The sequence below is a fragment of the Ambystoma mexicanum genome, chromosome 2p, assembly GCF_040938575.1.
Source record: "Ambystoma mexicanum isolate Mex_15411 chromosome 2p, UKY_AmexF1_1, whole genome shotgun sequence".
Taxonomy (NCBI): Eukaryota; Metazoa; Chordata; class Amphibia; order Caudata; family Ambystomatidae; genus Ambystoma; species Ambystoma mexicanum.
In genome coordinates this window covers 1,046,106,899-1,046,128,878 of record NC_090923.1, presented here as the reverse complement: position 1 = coordinate 1,046,128,878, position 21,980 = coordinate 1,046,106,899, and the positions used below count along the sequence as shown (strand labels likewise).

The 21,980-nt window shown below is 43.0% G+C and overlaps 1 protein-coding gene across 1 annotated transcript in view; it reads left to right on the top strand.

Moving 5' to 3' along the window:
- The window catches only part of CTSW (cathepsin W), a 242,907-nt gene extending 221,133 nt beyond the window's left edge, over positions 1–21,774 (top strand). The window contains exons 9-11 of the mRNA XM_069644937.1: positions 1,425–1,512; positions 2,174–2,241; positions 21,233–21,774. Of these exons, the coding sequence (XP_069501038.1) occupies positions 1,425–1,512; positions 2,174–2,241; positions 21,233–21,334 (258 nt within the window). The 3' untranslated portion in view covers positions 21,335–21,774. The remainder of the gene's footprint in view (positions 1–1,424; positions 1,513–2,173; positions 2,242–21,232) is intronic.
- The last annotated feature ends 206 nt before the right edge of the window (positions 21,775–21,980 follow it).

The window sequence follows — 21,980 nt, the reverse complement described above, 5'->3', positions numbered from 1 at the left end:
CCCGACCTTCTCTGAGTGATGCCGTGCGTGTTGGATAAGCTCCGAAGTGTACAAGGCTTTCTGTTTTTATGTCCTGCTTCTAATGATATCCATAAAGCTTTAATTAATACCATGGCGGTGGACTAATGGCATATTTTTAACTAAGTATCTGCCTTGAACCAGTGTAGATCCCTGGCTCTAAATGGCAATATGTTTGCTGTGTTGATGTATCTTTTACATAAATTTAGGCAATATAGATTCTCTGCCATCTGTACATCTCGATAGTTAATGCAGGGATTCGAAAGTTGATTGTTTTAAATATTAGAATTGTCTACATTTTTGTAGCATGATCTAATTGCATCCTGTATGCTGCCTCTATGGCGTTTGTTGAAATAAAGCTGGACATCATGATGATGATGATATAAGGGATCCTTCCTGTGGGACTGCTTTGCCAGCATCACTGATTTTGACGTATCCGTGGAGCTGTTTGGTGGGAGCAGAGGGCAGTCTCCAATGTGGCAGTTGGTTCCTATTTTTTGTTGGGAGTATTTTTATTCTCTTGCATGCTGGGAGTATGTGACTGCTTTGTCTGGTGTTTGGCATGCATGTAGTGCTGGTGGGACCTCGGTTGGGTGCCTGGGGTGAAGTTAGGTGGGTGCTTGGGAGTTTGTGTGGGTAGGGTGGATTCTGTAAGGGAAAGAGCTGTAGTGAAGTGATGTAGGGTAGATATGCGGTGTGGGTGAATGGGCAGGTGCTAGGGTGCGTTTTTGGGGGTGTGGTGGTTCAACATACAGGGGAAGAAATAGGTGAAAAGTAGGGGAGAGAAAGGGCATCACTCTTGGGCATTCTCAGATTAAACTCTCCTCCACTACACCAGGGTCTGACACTGTAATCAACCTCTGTGCTGCCAGGCTCTATTAAGTCCAGGCCCATGCAAATAATAGGAATATGGTGGACGCTAAAATGGACCACACTCAGGGTCTCCAACATGCCAATCCTCTCTATACATAACAATGCTTTTGGCTCACATATTAGTGACACTTTAGCACTACCTAAGTGAGCCCAAATAAACAATGTAAAGGGTGTGCGGAAATACCCACCATGCCATGGCCAAAGAGTAGTATCAGGGGCTAGGTTCTGCTGCCACCTGAAGGCTATTGGCGCCGATTTTGATTGCTCTCCTAGTAACTGCACTTACTGATTTCTGTCCCGGCGCAATTCCAAGTGGGCCGAAGTACTCCACAAAGTTTCCTTCTTGTATCACTACCAACTGTGACCGATACCCATGTCAATGCCGTGACTGCCAACATTGGCCTCCCACCCTCCCGTGCTCCACCATGCTAAGAGCCCAAGCTGCCCTATTTCCAATGTTGAAAGCCATGTGTGTGTGTGTGTTCTTGCTTCTTTTAAATGATCTCTTTCCCATGTGCTTTGTGTTCCTCCAGAATTATAAGCATGGAATCGCCAAACCTCCAGCGAGCCAGTGCAGCAGTGTGTCCGAGGATCACACAGTACTTCTCGTTGGCTATGGAGGTACGCCTAGAATGTCAATTCTTGTATTAATGGGGTGTGCCATAGCCCCGTCCCAGTGCTTTTCGTGGGGTTCCTCATGTGGGCGCAAAGTTTGGCATATTTCATATTGCATTGGGTTAGAAGGTTAGGGTGGAAAGACTCTATGCCCTTAGAGCGGCAAGCTCAATCCTGACCCCATCACGGTCCTATTATTAGAGAAGCTGGTTTGTGGAGTAGTCTGGTGCAATGTCAACATTTCTTAAGAGTTTAAACACGGGCAAGATGGGTGCATTAGAGTAACCTATGAAATACATCCTGGCAACAACCGTAGCGGATAGAGAGCAATGCCACAGCCAATGCAAGAGCGAGTTCTGGTGGGCAGGTGGGTTTTGTGGTGTGCTAGGACCCCCATACAGGAACAGACTAGAATGTGGCACTTATGAGCTTATGCACTTCTTGCTTTCAGAAATAGCATGGCAGGAGTGAGGGGGGGTGCCCTAGCAAAGGACTTTGTAGTGTGGCTTATGGGGTTGAACCCACCACCCTCAAGAAGTCTAAGCATGTCCTATTTCCATAGGAAAGCATTGAAGCTCTGGCACTGAAAGGGTTAAGGTCCTCTGGGGCAGGTTTGGGGTTCAAGAACTTGAAACTAAGCCCGATGCATGTTTTGTCCCCCGTTTAGTTTTAAGGTACAAAAGAATACCATATTGGATCCTGCAGAACAGCTGGGGTCCCACGTGGGGTGAAATGGTAAGTACTGCTCTGCTGTGCTTTGCAAAATTAAGAATCAAAGAGTAACCACTGGGCTTCGGGGGTGAAAAAGCTGTCCGGTGCTTGGACATTGGGGCTGCCAATTGGGGACTCAATTATGATCATGCTTTATTTGGTTTTGACCATTAAAGCAACTGCAATACACACATTACAGTAAAAGACAACAACACATGTTTTACAATAAAAAGGAGCCGTGAAAAAGAAAATCTCCATAAATGCTCCTAAAAAATATTGCATAAAATGCGCCAGTGCATGAATGCAGTGATAAATACATCCATTGCACAACGTAGTATTTTCCGCAAACTCTAAAAGAAGCAGCGCATTACTACTAGTGTGTGTTATCTCGCTCTCCGCAGCCAAGCCCGGTGGATGCATTGAGACACAAAGTATGACACTGGGGTCCCGAGTAGACTTGGCCATCTGGCAAGCATCTAGAGCCAGATGTTCTTATTAAGGGGGTTCGGTAGGAGGCCATCATCGCTTTGCAACCTGGCTTCTTCACCTGTACCACACACCGGGCAGCCTTGCCATTTCATGCTAAGTGTTGCCACCTTCAGCGTATTCATCCTGTATTGTGTATATAGAGCCCCTGCGAGTGGGGGAGGCATCCTATCCTGGCAGATCTCAAAACCCAAATCTTGCTTGATGCTCAAATAGGACTCTCCGAAACTCAGAAGGGTACATGCGTTCTCCTCATCTTTCTCTTGCTTGAATGGCAGCAGATTGTTTTATTTGTCCTTTGCCCTCATTGCCAATTTCCACGGGGCTTTGCCACAAGGAAAATCCAAGGAAACTGATCCACGTTGTACATGTTTAAGCCATGGTAGTGCGCTAGCTCCATCCAGTGACATCATGTGTTCGAGGGCATCTCTAGACTTTGCTAACCCTGGGGGTCGACCAGATCCTAGCCCAGTATATCAAAGGTCTCAGGTGCACACTGTCAGCTGTGGGTCTGAGGTCACACTCCATACTGTCAGCTGTAGGTCTGAGGACACACTCCATACCACCAGAGCAAACTTGTTTTCTACTACAGTTATATCCCGGGGGAAAACAACCCCCCATATCTCTGCTCCGCATAGAGCTGAAGTTACGGACTAAATTGTGTCCATGGTGCCTCTAAGTATCAAAGACTGTTGATGCTCCTTGCCATGTCCTTTTCTGTGAAGTCATTTCTCTTGGTGCAATCCATATGCAAATGAGGAGCGATGCATGTATTTTGCCTCGGAGCGCCTGGACAGAGCTCCAACAGATGAGTTTCCTGCATCTGTAATGATTCTGCTGTTTATTTATTTTTTGTTATATGTTAAAATGCCATCTGCCACTAATGTCACCAAAAAAGTAGGTTGGGGTAGGGGTGGGCGGTTAGGTGACACAAATGAGACCGTATGCAATTGCGCACACTGCATTTGGGAGGGAAAGTAGCAGGACTTGTTTCGTGGCTTTCCCCTCCTGACCCACCCACTCATGGAATGCTGGATACTCCACTGCACGTGTGTGAACCTGATTGGCCACACCAGGTGCCATCACATTATACAAAGCTATGATCATGTCTGTCTGTGTGTGTGCGCGCGCACGTACTTCATGTCAGCCCTGCATAAACCAGTGTCCCACTTGGGCCACCCCAGTAAAAAGAGTCTGGACACGCTACTGGGCCTGTGGCCACCATGCACACCTTACGGTGCACTGATGCTCACTCTTTTTACAATGGCTGTCTGAGCCATGCCTTCACTGGGGATTGTGGCAGTGTCTAAAGGCGCTCACAAGCAGAGATTTAAAAAACCAAAAAGAAAAGAAGTCCCCATAGCCAGTTTGGGGGTGGGGGTATTAAACGTGTTAAATACATTTCAACACATAGGAAAAGCGACACGTATCTGATTTCCTTTACTTTGTCAAGCATCAGTGTGCACGGAAATGTCACGTGGTCTTTTGACCACCCTGAAAACAGCACTTGTTTGACACCGCCCATGAAAAAAGTCACTACTTGAATTGTAGTCACAAACTATTGCGAACTCTAGTTGGTCACGCTTGTCTGATATAATTCAAATAGGTAATCTGAAAGTTGATTGGAACAAAATTCAAAAAAGACACTTTGTGACGATGTTCAGTTCAGCCAACATGTGCTTCGACACAAGGTCTTTCTCAAGGCTAGTGGGTAGGCAATAGTGAGATAAAGTAAAAGTAAGATAGGATTGTATGGATTATATGTTGACATTAACATTCAAATTATTAAATACATACCATAATCGTGGTAGCGGGCAGGAAGTGGTAATACAAGAGCCAAGATGTTTTTTTTAGAACAGTTTCGCAGATACAAAAAGGGCACCTTACGAAACAACACCACACAGGTCAGGTTTCAAGACCCACTGGTGCAAAATACCACAACTCACAACATAACGTCTGGGGCAAGCGGGCTGGGAAGGATCGGCTCAAACCAAGGCCGGGGGATAAGTAGTCGAATGACAAGATCAGGAGCCAAGAAAAACGTTCAAATGCCAAACTGTTAAATCTTGTTATCAATTTATCCAGTAAGTCACTGTCCAAGACAGAAGAGGATGTCCCGAAAAAGGGCTCATCTTTTGCTCAAGTAATGGCACTGACTTCGTCAAGTTTCAGATAGACATTTTCAAGTTTGTTCACAAACTCAAAACGTTCTTTGCAGCCCAAGTCAAGACATATGCTCCGAAGGAAGAACCACCCACGCCTAGTGAATTTTCTATCACTGTTATAGAAAACACCCACCTTCTTGTATCTTTAGATGAAAGTGCACTGACTAATCGGGAAGTAATATGCATAGATGTACAAGTAGGGCAAAGTAGCTTATCATTACAAGAACTGAGACCCAGCTCCAAATTTACACCACAGTTGTCTTCAGATAATGTCATTGACACTTTCCACAAAGCTGTAACAAACGATATACATAAACACCTAGATGCCACCAACAAAAAGCGACACCTGACCAGACACAATCGAAGCTGGAATGAGCAACATACCCTTAACAAACTTGGATCAGATACTAGTATAATAATCAAAAAGGCGGATAAATGTGGCAATGTTGTCTTATTAGACAGACAAGACTACATTGACATGGGTCTGGCAAATTTAGCCACACCAGGGTGCTACAAGACATTAACAACCAATCCTTCCAAATCAATAGTGTAGGCCTTACAAGTGCCGATCTCCAAATGGTACCAACTTGGTCTGTTCACAGATAATGAGAAAAGCTTTTTATCCATCAAAAGGCCAACACCACCCAACTAAACACTTCCTACCCAAGATGCACAAACCCTTTGAAATATTACCACAAGTACAACCAATAATGAGTGGCATTGAGTGGGCTACAGAAGGTCTGTCCTAATATCTTGACAATACCGTTAGACAGTATGTTTTGCAATTACCATTTTACACAAGAGGCAGCACAGCAGTACTTCAACTACTTAGAAATGTTGACTGGAAAGAAGGTTACCAGCTAGCCACACTCTATGTGACAACGCTTTATACCTCAATTGACCATGTCTTAGCTATCAAAACCATAGATTACACTTTTAGGAATCACTCAGTGTCACATCTACAGCATGTTGATATTATCAAATCCTTCCTCAAATTCACATTGGAAAACAACATCTTTCTTTTCAATGAAACATACTATTCACAAATTAAAGGGGTTGCTATGGGGGCCAAATACGGACCATCGCTAACAAACCTCTTTATGGCCCAATATGAGGAAACGCATACACTTAATACCAGAGACTACAGACCCCATGTCATTTTGTGGAAGAGGTATATCGACGACATTCTGCTAATATGGAATGATACGTCGGAAGCATTCAATGACTATATTCAGTACCTAAACAAGAATTCACTTGGACTTTGCCTTACAGGACACTGCAATTCCACATCAGTTGACTTTCTAGATTTGCATATCTATATAGAGGAAAGTACAATTGAAACATGTACCTTTCGTAAAAGTACCAAAGCAAATTCCACTCTACATGCGTCAAGTTGTCACCGCAAAATGACAATTAATAATATACCAGCTGAAGAGTTCCATCGGCCAAGACCAACTATTTGATAGCGAATGTGCACTTTTCTTCTAAGAGGTTTCAAGAAATAAGATCTCCAACTCCTACAGTGAAGTAATCTTTAGATAAGATTAAAAGACTAACCAGAGATGACCTTATACAACCAACTCCTAAAGGGAGTGTCAATAAAAATACAACCACAGATATTGTTACACAGAACTCACAAGACTCTCACACTTTATACAAAATAGTGCAGAGGCACTGGCATCTCTTGTACATGGATAAAGATTTGCAACAACATATCACCCGCAAGCCTAAATGTGTATACACCAGCGTGCCAACAATCAGGAATCTACTATGTCCATCCTTCATGAAAAGTGAACAAACAAATGCTAACAGGGGTAGCGATTGATTGAGGATCCTGGCTGGCTTTCACCGATGTGGCACATGTAACATGTGCAAAGTTGCACATCGGGATTGTGACAGGTTCTCCTACAAACCAGGCGCAGAGATTGCAATTAGAGATCTCATTAATTGCAAAACTACACATGTAGTACATGCCATTATATGTGTATGTCAGAAACTATATAATGGAAGTACAATCAGGCAGTTGAGGATAAGAATCAGGGAACACCTGGCAAAACTCAAAAAGAGTTGTTTTGATTTAAGGAGACACTGTAAAATACAGCGTCCTGTGTTAAGCAAGAAGCCTGTGTAGACTCGGACACCTGAATCTAAGTTAAAGGTCAGCAGTGACGCAAAGAGCGTCATAGAATGTGGCACCCATACATCAAAGTAAACAAATTACGGTAAATGCTATAATGCTGTTTACGCACATAATCTGTAAAAACTATAAATCATGGCAAATTCCTTAAACCATGTTATAGTCATGTTATGAATCCATGTAGCCATGTTATGAATCCAGGTAATAATCCAATTGGGAAACAATGAGCCTATGTGGGCTTGTACCCGTTTATACTTGGTCTGGGGTCCAAAGCTGTCAGAAATAAGACCACGCAATAAGTTACAGAGACAGGCCGAGTGTATGAATCGTCGCCTCTTTAATTCAACATCATACTGAAAATCCTTGGCGGTCGCCCCGCCCACTCATGTGTCCCAACCTCATTGGCTTCACCAACATCAACGGATGGGCAAGTTTCCTTGCCATCCACGAACATAAACATAAGACATTACAGTACCTCTACAATGTGTTTTTAAAGGGTCTGCAGTGACGCTATTGTAATTGTGTTAATGCTGCATTAAGAAAGGTGACTTCCTAGCGTTCTGAACCAAAACCTCCAGTGGATGCAGGCGTCTGGACATTTTTGTAATGCATCAAAAACTCAGACATTTTGAAGAATATGGCGTTGATAAACTAGGGGCAGTGGTCGAAGTGTACGAAAAGAAGTAGTGGAAGTATTTTCTCTGCTGGCCTGCCCACAAACCCACCGCCACAGCCCCTCCCACAGGCAAACCAAACCCCCAAATAAACCCACCTGCTGTTTAAGGGAATGTTCAGTGTAGTGTACTAGTGTGCAAGTTTCAACTTCTTCCTACACTTTTATTTTAAAACAAAACCATTGGTTTCTTTTTAAAATAAAAAGTATAGGAACAGTAAAACTTAAAAAAGAAAAGTAGAGGAACACCGCTCCCGCCCACTCCGACCATTGACTAGGGGTTACAAGATCTAGGAGAACAATTTTCAATATGTGCCCATGTTTATTGAAAAGGAAAACTGCGATTAGCAATAGCACTTAAACTGTGTGATCAGGACATGCTAATATAAACCCAATAATAATGATTTTACACCTAAAATCCTTAAGGCAGAATAACATTCATAGGTATTATGAATTAACAACATTTTTTAAAAAAGTTCAAATCAACTGGTATGAACATTCCTAAATACAGGAAGGTAAATGACAGTACTGTTAGGTAAGGTCTTTACTTGATGGTATATTCATGCCACCATATTGTTTACTTAATTTACACAGGAACCTGAAGTTGCCTCTATATAATGAATAGTACATTTTGACTTATCAGACAGTTTTTTTGTTACAAATATATTCATTAATTTGAAAAACAATGGCATGTTTTTATTGATCGTACAGGAGAAAAATGATACTAATTCTGTGATCTAAAATCACTATGAAATAACATTCATTAATATTCATAAAGTACCCAAGTCAAATATTATATGTTCAACATTTTCGGCTGAATAACAGCAGAGTGACAGATCAGCTTGGCAAAGGTTAAGTTTCTGGCACTATTCGTATGACAATTGCATTTATTCAGCCTGCATTGATGCCTGATTATGCATATGTTGAAAAAACTATTTTCAATTAAGTACAATCAGAATTATGGCCAACCAAGTTGTTCATTCAAGCCATCTATGAGAGATCTTATACGATGAATCCATCGAGATTCTTTTTGCAGCAGCAGTTGGTCCACATTGTTATTTCCTCACAGTGTCAAGCACCCACCATTTTAGATCTTCTGGCGAGTGTCTCAGTGAGAGAAAATGTTGAACCATGGGTGCAGTAATGACCTTGCACCTAATTTGTGATCTATGCTTGCATATTCTCATGTTTGGTGATTTGCTTGTTTGGCTCACGTATCTGAGGTGGTAGGGACATTCAATACAATAAATGACTTTCTGGATTTTACAGTTAGTGAGTTCTCTTAGTTCCCATATGTTTTCTCTGATGGGGAATGAAAGGGTCTTTTCTGTAAAACGGTGCAGACAGAACATATACCACATGTGTAATGGCCAATTAAGGGACGTAGATTCCACAAGGTGTTATTGGGTTTGATATTAGTACATCTAGAATCTACCAGTTTATCTCTTTGGTTGCGGGCATGTTTGAGTGCAAACATAGGCTTCTCCTCATTCTGTAAGGTAAGTTTGGCCACTGACCAGTATTTGTTAATGATCTTCTTGACCTGTAAGGTTGCGGGAGAGTGAATAATGACGCATGCAATCCTGGGCTCTTTATTTACCCAGTTCTGTCCCGATAAAGACGTCTTCTCGAGGAGTATATCTAGCTGGTTTCGGAGACTTTAGTAATTTGGGATTCCCAACAATCATAATTACTGATTTTGCTGGGTTCATCTTTAGATGATTTGCATGCATACAGCCATAAATAGCCAAAAGACACCCCTGAAGAGTGTTTTTTTTTAATTCATCCACTTCCATTCCAAAAATCAACTGGGTGTTGTCAGCATAGTTGTATGCCAACACTTAAGAATTAATAAGCAGAAACCCCCAAGATGGCAGGCATTACTTAACACTGCCCCCTGTGAGAAACCAGAAGGTGTGTCACCTGCTAGTCCCCAGGGATCCCTCATGAAGGTGGCCAGGACCCGGTCATCACTTTTTGATCCAGTTCCTGGGGGTGGACCAGTGCGGAAGGATCACCTGGGTGAGGGGTCTTTGGGAGTGGGACACCGGATGGTGAGACGCGGTATCCCTCTCCCGGTAACACTTTTTCCCCATCCTATCTGATAGGATATTTAGAAACTCAACCCACCACCCCCCCACCCCAACCTCCTTTTCCTGCATGAACACTTTCACACAGACAGCCCGCTCTGGGAGAAAACAGAATCACACCTGAGCCGTGTACCTGACATGTCCCAATATTATGGTCAGGCCTGTTCAGGAAATTATTGACAATCACTCACACCTGATTTACATTAATGATTTGATTTTGATTTATTTCTTACGCGCACCGGGCAGATAACTGCATTCGGGTGCAGATGTTAACTAGAAGTTGACCATTTCACTGTGGGGAGTTTTAAGTGGTAGCGGCCCTAAGGCAAGGAATCTATTAAATAGGAAGGTTTTCAATTCCTTTCTGAATCTTCCCAGCGTGTTACAAGATCGGGTGCTAAGGGGCAGCTGATTCCAGAGTTTAGGCCCAAATACAGAGAACCTTCTGTCTCCTTTTGAGATACATTTTGTCCTCGGGACACATAGCAGCAATTTATCTTCCGAACGAAGGACTCTGGTTGGATAATAGTGTTGAATTCTGATGTTCAAATAACGAGGTGCAAGTTTGTAATAGCACTTGTACATCAGACATGCCACCTTAAATTTAATGCGATCTTCCACCATCAGCCAGTGTAACGATTTCCTGGCTGTGGAGACATGATCTCTTTTGCCCAGGTGTGCTATTAGCCTGACGGCCGCGTTCTGGGCCCTCTGCAGTCTTAGCATTAGTTTCTTGGGGATCCCTGTCAAGAGACTATTGCAGTAGTCAAGGTGGGAGTTGACCAGGGCCCCCACCACTACTGGGAGATCCTGAGATGATAGAAAAGGGAGCACATTTCTAAGCATTCTCAGAGAATAATATACCGACTTTACCTTTGCCCCTATCTGGGCTTCACTAGCCAGATTTTCCTGCCAAATGCACCCCAGATTTTTTACTACTTTCCTTGAGAATGGAATATTCACTCCCAGGATTTGCAGGTTGCAGTTTGTGTCTTCCTCTCTATATTTCTTTTCTGATCTAAACAAAATTATTTCTGTTTTGCCTGGATTGAGTTGTAGTTGATTGCAGACCATCCACTTTTTTACCTCCTGCATACAACGGTCTGTCATCTCGAAAGCCTCTGACAGATTATCCGTCTCCACATAAATCTGTGTGTCATCCGCATATGAGTGAAATCTTAGACCGTGTCTCCTCAGGATGTCAAATAGTGGTCGAATGTATAAATTAAAGATCAGCGGAGAAAGTGCTGACCCCTGGGGGACTCCGCACCTCAAATGTATTAAGTCTGCGAGAAAAGCTCCCAGGGTTACCCTCTGTGTTCTGTCCTGTAGAAAGGAGTCGAACCAGTCTACCGCTGTTTTGTCTGCCCTTCCGATGTTCTTAATCCGTTGAAGGACAATCTTGTGGTTGATAGCATCAAATGCTGCAGATAGGTCGAGCATCAGCAATATTGAATTGCTTCCCCTATCTGCTGCTTCCAGTAGGTCATCCTGGACTGCTAGCAACGCCGACTCCGTCCCATGATTGGGGCGGAATCCTGATTGGTGTTCATCCAGTGTGTCCTTACTATCCACAAACTGTTGGAATTGGTTACAGACTATTTTCTCCAGGATTTTAGTGGGCCAGCATAGATTCGCTACCGGGCGGTAGTTTTTAAGTACCTTGGGATCTAGGTTAGGTTTTTTCAATAAGGGTTTTACCAGTGCACTCTTGAGTGCACTAGGAACATAGCCTTCTGTAAGTGATTTGTTCACAAAAGTCGTTATGAATGGGGTAAGATTAGAAGCTAGACTGATAGCAGTACAAGCTGGCATAGGAAATGCTGAATCTTTGGTCAGTTTTAATTGGAGTATTAGATCCTGAATGGTTTTTTGTTCAATAAGTTGGAAACTAAAGATCTCTCTCTTTTCTGGTTTTGCTATTTCTGGTGTCTCTTCTCCTACTTCACCCCATTTTTCTGCCTCCAGTACTTCATTGATATTACTCTGAATATCCACAATTTGTTGTTCAAAAAAGTTATTGAACTTATTGGCCTGTTCCTGAGAATTAGCTGTCGGTATTGACATGCATTTAGGATTCCTAAACCTAGATACTACGTCAAATAAAGCCTTCGACTGATTATCTGTTGCCTTGATTTCTTCATGGAGAAAAAAAGTTTTCGCCGTAAAAATGCCGTTTTTATATTGTCTTAGGCGAATCCTCGCCATCTCTGCATCTGCCTCTAGTTTAGAGGCCCTCCAGATTTGATTGGCCTGGCGCACTTGTTTCCGCATTAGGCTCAATGCTGGATTGAACCACGTTTTGGAATGTTTGACTGATTTAAGTTTGAGTGGTGTATATTTATCACAAATGTCCTTAATCAGGTCTATCCCTTTACTAAAAAATTCCTCACAGGTCAGATTGATGTCTATATCTGCCAGTCTATTTTCAACTTCTTCCCCAGGGATTTTCCCTAAATCAGCCGCTTTCCGGCTCCACACAGGTTTGCTTTCCCGTCCTCTCCCCCTCTGGTGTCCTGTATCCTTAAGTACTACCTGTTGTAGGTGGTGGTCTGACCACAACAACGGGACAGTCTTGGCCAGTTGGACAATTCCCCCTCTTGCAGCTAGGAGATCTAGACAATGTCCTTTCTTATGGGACGGTTCCCTGGTGATGAGCTCCAGGTCATGATTGCCTAAAAGTTCCGTCAACGCCGTATAGTAGGGGTGCAGATTATCTTTTTCTAGCCAGATATTCCAATCTCCCATACACAGTATGTTATTGTGTTTACTCCCCAACAATGTAAGGTGAGCATCCAGAAAGTCTAATAAGGGTCCTGGTGGCCTATAGCCCAACAACACTTTAATGGCTTGGGTAGGGGACATCAGAATAGAGAATTCTCCAAACTGGATATTGTCATTCCAGTCTAGTTTCTCCATATGTGAGATAGTTAAACATGACTTATAGATTATCGCGATCCCCCCTCCTCTCCTTTCTGTTTATAAATTGAATGGTGTACTTCTCTGGGACCAGTTCATGAAACATTGTTTGTGACCCTTCGGTGAACCATGTCTCAGTTAGGCACAGAAGTTCCAAGTCTAATTCCAAAATAAGCTCTCCCACCTCTACAGCGTGGGCTACTGCCGAACGCGCATTCAGAGAAGCCACTTTTAAGGTGAGGGTCTCTATTTGCCCTGATGGCTGGGTATTCTTTAATAATCCTAATTGCCGAATTTTATTTAGGCATCTAACATGTACATGGCCCTGTCCAACATTCCATGATGTCATTTGGCTAACAGAGTAACTTGCATTGCCTTTTAGAGTCTCCATAGTCATATCAATGTCTTCCCAGCTTGATGTAAAAAGCAAAATGCACTGGGTCCGGCAGCGTTCCACGCCGCTCGCCGCTCCAGGCCACAAACAGGCCTAAACAGGCTGACGCGGGCCAGTTTAGGGCTGTATCACGTGACACGCGTCACGTGTTACGTGTCCGGCCGCGTGAGGCGCGCGCAGCAGCAAACCCTCGGGTATCTGGGAAACGGAGTCCGTGTAGGCTAAACGGTACTCACGTCTTTCCCGGCACACGATTCGAAAGAAAGTACATAATAATGCACATACAGTGCTTTTAAAACAATGAAAACAATGAACCCAGGGACTCGCTCCCTCAGAATGAGGATTAGCGGTTCACTTTCAGTTCGATTTCAGATTCCCCAATTGAAAGTTTAACAGTTTAAAAGTTGCACATAAAATAGTATACAATGAAGCAATACCACTGTCTATGTGCCTAGGGCTTGAGGCCACTTCCTGCTTCCCCAGCTAAAAGAACATTACACTTCCCCACACGGATAAAAGGCGGAGCACGAGAGCCAGTGGTTGAAGTGTATGAAAAGAAGTAGTGGAACTATGTTCCCTGCTGGCCTGCACCCACTCCCCACAAACCCCATCATCACGTCCCCTCACACACACAATACACACCACCAAACACTTGCACCTGCTGTTTAAGGGAATGTTCAGTGCAGTGCACTGAAAGGGCAACTTTCAACTTCTTCCTACACTTTTATTACACTTTTATTTTAAAATGAAACCATTCCAGAATGGTTTCTTTTTAAAATAAAAGTATAGGAGCTGTAAAAGGTAATTTATAAAAGTAGAGGAGCACCGCTCCTGCTCACTTTGACCACTGACGAGAGCACACGCTGAGCTGGACAAAGCACACGAAGGAACAGCAGTTTCGATTCGGCAGAACGAGGGGAGAAAGACAGCAAGGCATGAGAGGGGTTCATGAGAAGGGAGGAAGCCTTAACTTTTTCACAAAGATTCTGTTACTTTCAAGAAACCTTCAAGGCAGAAAGCGTAAGGCCAAGAAATCAGACTGAAGAATCCTGCATTGTGTGTCTGAGATACCGAGGGCCCTCCCGCGTAACTGACCAAGAGGGGGAGGAGCAGCCGACGCTGTGCTATACTCCTTGGCTCTAAGAACAAAGAAGCGACAGATCAACACAGCCAGTGAGTTGGGGAGACCGATGCAAGACCGGTCTGTGTTGAAGTCAAGATTGCAAGCTGCAACATTTTATAACGAGCGCTGCAACGAACATTGTTAAACGTGTGTGATAAAAGACGCGAGTAAAGCTAAACTGCTGATGAATGTTGGAACTTAAGAAGGAAAGATACGATACCATTGACAAGGTGGTCCGGCGCCGTAAATGTGCTCAATTGAAAGTCTCTGTAAGGTATCTCACCAAGAGAAACGAAAGTAGAAGATTGATGTGAAATACAATTGTGAATCAAAGTGGTCCTGCAACGGTTTAAGCAAAACCCATAGCACATTTGTAAGTCTTTGATTCTGATATCAAGAGGATCTCAGCCCGAATGAGGAGGATCCGTGGGCCGAGCCCGAACAAGGGAGACCATTTGTGAACATTGTGTAAAAAAAGGGGACTGAGCCCAAAAGAGGGAGACCGGTGTGAACATTGTAGAAAAGGGGTCTGAGCCCTAACAAGGGGGATCCGTGGTGCGAGCCCAAAGGACAGAGACTAGTTGTTAACTTGTGAATGTGAAAACCCTGACAAAGGAGAGGAACAATTGTGTTTTGTTGTTACATCTGGCCCTCTGCAATAAGAGACTGTCATTTGGGAGAGAGACTTTGGCGGAAGACCCTGATGATTATGATTTGAACTGTTACCTCGTGGCCAAGAAGCCAGAGTGTGTGCGAGTCTCCCACATGACACCTTGCCCCATTCTGAAAATGTGGGTAAGGGAAGCCAACTGCTCAACTATACTGACATCATTCCTTGAACACCTTTCTTTTACATACATTGTTATCCCACACCATTTTGTATTTAGAAGTAAGGATAGGCAAAAGGTTTATTAGTATAGGCCCTTTTATTTTGACAGACTCCACTAGGACTGCATTATTATTTGATGGTCGTAGCTTGCTTCTATCCTTAGATTTGAAGTTCAATAAACACACTTGAACTGCGATTACTTGCGTCTGTCGTCACTGTTTGATACCATGCCTTCCTTACCCCCTGTCCCGGGCGCCATTAACAGACATCAATGTCCCTCATAGATGGGGTTATAGTTATTAGTATCCTGGCAGCAGTTTCACAAGTAAAAAGAAGGGCATAAAAAAGCCTGCTAATGAAAAAGTGAGAAGGTAACTACTCCTAGTCCCTTCTCCGTTTCCTTGGAGACCATTTCAGGATGAGTGAAGAAGCAGGCCAGTTGGGGTAAGTGGAGAGTGCAGGAAAGCAGCCGTGAGAGACATAACGAGGTAAGCGAATGCAGGGGATGTTTGGTGGGCCAGTGGAGAGGCAGTAAGGGGTGATTTAGTGGACTGACTGGAGGCAAGTGCCCGGAGGCCAGGAATGAAGATGGCAGCTTCCTATTGCTCAGGAGCATCGAAAGTCATGCCAATATCATAAGGTAAAGCCCACATTCTGAACTCTGATTGGCTGGGAGCTTCATCTACGTCACTTCCCAGGTTCTAAATTATATATTAAAAAGCAAAATAAACACAGATTACACTTACCTTTTTTTACCCCCAAAAGTAGCAATTACTAGGATTTAGTATAGAAAAAAATGATGAGGCCTTAAAAGAGGATAAATAAATTAAACACAATCCAATATCGTCTGCGTAGATTTATTTTTTAATAGAAATGCTATGTTATCAATAAAGGCCTTCAGCGACTTAATATACTGAGATAAAAAAGTAATAGAAAGAGCAAATTTAACCCTTACCTCATCAAATCACAAAAGACCATCCCCATTAATTGTGTTAGAAAATGAATCCCCCTTTTCACCCAATGTTTCCAGTAGATAGGTTTACATTAATCTTAATCAATTTATTATGTCAGACATAATGTGAATCATATTCCAATGTCGTACCTACAAGCAGGAAAATAAACTTACAAATGCCAAGCGGTTATATTGATGCAATTATAATACTTTTAGTACTATTATTTAAGTAAAAGCTAACACTAGTACGAACGGGGCTACAAACACGATTTCCAAAATAGACCAGGCTGGGGGATTAATACTAGGAGTGCGCTTATTTAGCAATAAAAGCAGCATGGAATAGTTTGAAATTCGAAAACAAATTTTGCAAGGATAGAATGAATTATTTAAAAAATGAGATAGGAAAGGGGAGGTGAAGCATGCTCAAAATATAAAGTACAATGGGAGATAGCATAATTTGAATAGCTTCCAATCGTCCCCACCAAGAAAGAAACAATGTAGACCAAGAACGACCCCAGTCATTCAGTGAGGTTAATAAAGGAGCAGAATTTAGTTTAATGGTCTCTGTGACTGACCTAGCAATGTGTACACCTACATACTACATATTATTTGGACACCATTTCATATAAAAATTGATGCGATCAATGTTCAGACAATATGGATTAAGCAGGAGCACTTCCAATTTATCAATATTTAATATGTAACCAGAAACAGAGGAAAAAAGTGTTGCACATTGAAAGAGGTTTTGAATGCTAGAGTTTGGGTCTCTCATTAAAAGAAATTAAAAACAAAATAAGAAATATCATCAAAATACGCACCAAGCTTAATCTTCATTTTCTTTTATAGACTACTAGGGAAATAGCATTTCATCTAATCAATGCCAGAAACGGTTCTAGCTAGAATAGATCAAAAGGGGGATAAAGGACAACCCTGTCTAGTGCCTCTGAACACAGAAAAGGGGGGGAATAAAACCATATAAAACAATAGAGATCTTTGGATCTGAATACAAAAGTCAAATTTGAGAAATAAATTGAGTCCTAAAACTATGCCACTTTAATGACAAACAAATAGACCCTAACACGATGATTTTTTTACCACCTCCAGGGCAATTGCTGCACAGCTTTGTGGGTAATATGAAGAAAATGTAAAAAGCCTAGAATTGGCAGAAGAAATACAACCGTTAAACTCAGTTTGATCAGCCCTAGATGAGTAAGAAAGGGTTCAATCCTATCAGGAATTACATTTGCGAACATTTTACAATCGAAATTAAAAAGTGAAATGGTAGCTCTGAGTCCTTATCAGGTTTAGGAAAAGTATTAGCATTACCTACCAATATGTGCAAAATAGGAAAACAGATCAAATAATTTAGGAGCCAATATCTATGAGAATTGGGCATAAAAATCAAAGGAGTAGCCACCAGCGTCTGGTGCTTTACCTTTCTTAAGAACCCAACATGTTTTATTTTTTTATTTTATTGTTTAAAGCATGGGCCTACCTCAAGAGAAGAGGAGCGCCGTACCGAGTGTGGGATCCAGTATTTGGGCTGGTATCTTAACAGTAGTACAGAACTGTGAGGTCTGTGCATCGGTATGTGCGTCCATTGTAATTAGTCCTTGATCAGGTATTATTGCAGGAGTCATGTTTTGAGAGATTTGCGAAATTGCAGAATTGTGGTGGCATTCCAAGCCGACACTGGGATCAAGTTCCAGAGGGTGGGTGCATGGCAGGAGAAGGATTGTCCAATTGAATAGGTTTATGTAAAGAACTAAACTCACATGAAGGATATGATTTAAGATGGATTGCTTCACGAAGAGAGGCAGCAGAGCTGAGTGGGCATGTACAAATAGGTCAGCAGATGCGAAGCAAGGGCAGTGGTGAGATGAAAGCTCTCCCTGCTTTCTGGCACCTGTCTGCTTGGAGCGAGAGAGCCATATGGCCTGGGGAGCAGCTGAGGAGGAGGCAGCATCTTGTTGAGGGTCGAGAGAAGCAGGTAAAGAAAAGAAATTGTATGTGTCAATCATGTTAGCGAGAATTGTATGTATGCATGCATAGGGATGTCCGTATAAGTGTGCACCTATGAATGAGTGCAGAGTGAATGTTGTATAACATGGGTACGTGCATGAATGAGAATGCAGTGTGAAAGTCCTGGGTTCTTGTGGGAATGACAAAGGACGTTTTCATTCTGTTTCACAGCATTTTTATCTCGCAGCAAGGGCAAATTCAAGTTGATGAGTGTCTTATCCAATGAAACGGATTGTAAACTATGAGGCTTTTATCTAACTTTTCACACAAAGTGTGCTGCACAATGCACAATTTTAACCCATTATTAAAAAAAGATTCCTGGTAAGCATCCCTCCTCCCCCGAACCAGGGGTGCTGAGTATGTGGGAGCTCTGGGGCCCGGGTACCCGCCAGCAGAATGAAGTCAGGGCTGAGCCCACCCTCCCACCGGGCCGAAGAGAAGAGACGCAGTATGAATATCCCTTTGTTCCATCCATACGGTCTCTCTCTCTGGCGGCCGGGGTAAAAAACGATGTTTAGAAATTTAGGGACAGATGCAAAGCAAGACGCTCTTGCTTTGCATTTGTCCCTCAATTTCTAAAAATCGTTTTTAGGTTGGTTATACTTCTACATTTGTGCACCAGTGTGCACAGATGTAGAGGTACACCCAACACAAAACGATTTTTAGAAATGGAGTCACAGATGCAAAGCAAGTCTGTCCCTCAATTTCTAAAAATCGTTTTGGGCTGGGTGTATTTGTAAATCTGTGCACCACTCTTGGTTAGAGGGGTGCACAGATGTAGAGGTACACCCAACCCAAAATATTTTTTAGAAATTGAGGCACAGATGCAAAGCAAGAGGCTCTTGCTTTGCATCTGTCCCTCAATTTCTAAGAATCGTTTTGGGTTGGGTGTATTTGTACATCTGTGCACCCCTCTTGGTAAGAGGGGTGCCCAGATGTAGAGGTACACCAAACCCAAAGCGATTTTTAGAAATGGAGGCAATTTGCATCTGTTTATGGGTAAAATGCAGAATTATCACATAGAACCCAGTATGGACCTTGCCATACCGTTGACCTTGTTCAGTGTAATAGCATTCAATGGGACAGTACTTGGGTGCTGTAACTCTAATGGTGCAGAGCTATTAGGCTATTATAGAGACAGTAACAGCACTTCTCAGCAGGGCTGTGTAATCTATATGAGCCAGCACTTTCTAGTAGAGCTGCCATATTTGAAATGGAGCAATTCTGGTACTCCTCAGTTAGCTCGCTATACTCTTGATGGGGTAGTACTGCTGTTTCCCAACACGGCTTCTACAAATGTTAAATCTTCTCAGCAGTAATACTATGCTTTTGTTGAGGCAATGCTAGTTCATCTTAGTGGGGCTGCTATACTTTTGGTGGGACAACATCAGCACTTCTCTGTTGTGCTGCTACACTCTCATTGACAAGGCCCCAGCACTTCTCAGCAGATTTATTTATTTTAATTTTAATTGGTTATTTATAATGCACATAATACCCAGAGGTTTCTAAGCGAGGACCGAGGGATCAAACCTGTGTTGCGTGGACGGACAGATCAAACCTGTGTTGCCTCGTGTTCTCTTGCTTGCGAGCACGTTGCCCCTGAGCTATCCTCCCGAGACTCTGAAGATCTGAAGTACATTTAATGATACAGAACCAGAACTATTGAGCAAGTCTGACATCATCTTCATCATCACCAGGATAACTCGACACTGTTGTGGTTATACAAGAGCTAATATATTTAAAGGGATGGAATTACTCAGAATGTAGCACCACTATTCAATAACACAAAGTACTTAAGCATACTGCATGTGAAAATACTACACTTCTCACCATTGGGACAGTACTGCCACTTCTCAGAGAGGCTTCTACACCTTTTATGGGGCAGCACTGAGCCAGCCTACTGGACAGCTTCACTTTTAATGGCAATTCTCAATAGGACTGCTATACTTCAATAGGAAATGACAAACACTACCCCGCATGGAATTGCATACTCTTGATGCCACAGCAGCAGCACTTCCAACCACAACAGCTGATTTATTTTTAATGGCACAGTGCGTGTACCTCTCATCCACTCTGCTTTACATTTAAACAGACCTAATTGTCATTTCTCAGCTGGACTGCAACACTTTACCATTGTGTTCTGTATGTTGAGTGCTTCTTCACCACCAATGTGGATTCATGGCACTCTCCCAATGTCTAAATAGTAGATCTAGCTACATTCAATAGGCATCAGGCATGTCCCGAGCTGCCTGCTGTCCATAAGCTGCTGTTGAGGATGTTGGAAGCCGTGAATGGGCAAGGGATAGAAGGCTCGAGCCTGTAGGATAGCAGAATCAGCAGGGTCTTAAAACCTGCTCACTCATTCTGCAGTGAGGGGCCATGGGGCAAAATGAGCCTCATCCCACATACATGGGGTTGTTACCCCTTTATCTCTCCTGAATGAAAGCATGAGGTCTCTCAGGCACAAGTTATCACCCCTGCGCACACATTGAATGAATATATTATGGATCTATAGATCGAGAAAACTGGAGTGAGAATTTGGAGTGTTTTAACAGAAATATAATTGTCTTACCAGGTGTGAAACTGATTCCATTAATATACATGGGGTCACTGAGATGATCAAAAGTGAAACTGTACATTCAGTTGTGAGATTACAAGCAACGGGTGATACTATGCTCCAAGGAGTGAGGTACCCACTCAATATATCACACTGTTTAAAGGTGTGAGACCCACCCTGAACGCTTGCCCAAAGAGCCTTGGCCAGAGTTTCACACTGAAGAATTGAGCATGTGATCCGGGGTCTGCAGCCCACACACACGCAGGGGATTCCGAGGCTCCCACTTGCAAGATTTGCACCAAATTAGTGAGATTGTGCTCCAAGGTAGGAGGCACGTGCACAGTCTTTGCTCTGAGGTTTGACACACTCACAGGATGGGATTTCGTTCTCCCATCCTAGTAGTGTTGCTCTGCATTTTGAGGGCTACTACAACCTGGATGATTATAGAGGGGTGGAGTAGTGGCAGTGATGGCCTACTGGAATGCTACTGGAAGGCTTAAACCTCCTTCTTGCTTAACTTTAGTATATGCTAACCAATGTTTCCACTGTTCTGCGCCTCCCCAACCCCATTGCAGCAAGTTGGCGACTACATGCAAAAACGAGCATTTATGTACACACTGAATTTGCTCATCTCAGTTTAACACTGGTTTTGTCCTTTTCTTCCCCAGGGTTATTTCCGCATGCACCGGGGAAGCAATACCTGTGGAATCGCCAAATATCCAGTCACTGCCATCTTGGATATAGCCACAGATGCCCGCTGCCCGCAATGAGCGCATGCATGAAGATGGATCCATAATATCCACACAGGCTTCCCTGTGTTGAATAGCAAGTCCAGTGGATCAAGCACCACCTTCTTTGGCAAAGTCACTTGGGAAAAGGGGGCTGGGCTGGTGGGGAGCGCATGCAGGGTGGTGGGGGGTGGGGGGGGGTTACTAATTTTGTTAAACTTTAAAATCAAACTATTTTTGGTTCATGGGGAAACAAAAATCTATTGCAATGTGCAGGAGAAAAATGATATTTCCCACGGTCATTTACACAACTGAATGCAGAAAGATGGTGTGCCATCATTCTTGGGGGAAATTTTTAAAAAAGGGCTGCAAGGGGATAATGCAAATGTTCTTGTGTGATGTTTACTTGATGCTTTTATTACATGTAAGTGAATAGTACTTTCCCAGTGATGTCTACTTTTTAAATAAAGTGCTTGCCTAAATTATGTTGCATGTGAATGTTGGAGCGTGGAAGTAGTAGTGTAGTGTTTGTCAGTGCACATTTGTGTTCCCTTTCTTTTATGCTGCGCACATCACCACCATGGTGGTCCCAAAACCTAGACTCTTGTCTGTGGAGAGGAGGTTGTGACCCGCCCAGGGTGGCATCCAGGACGTCATCTGTGGAGTGAAAAAGAAAGTGTGTCAAGGA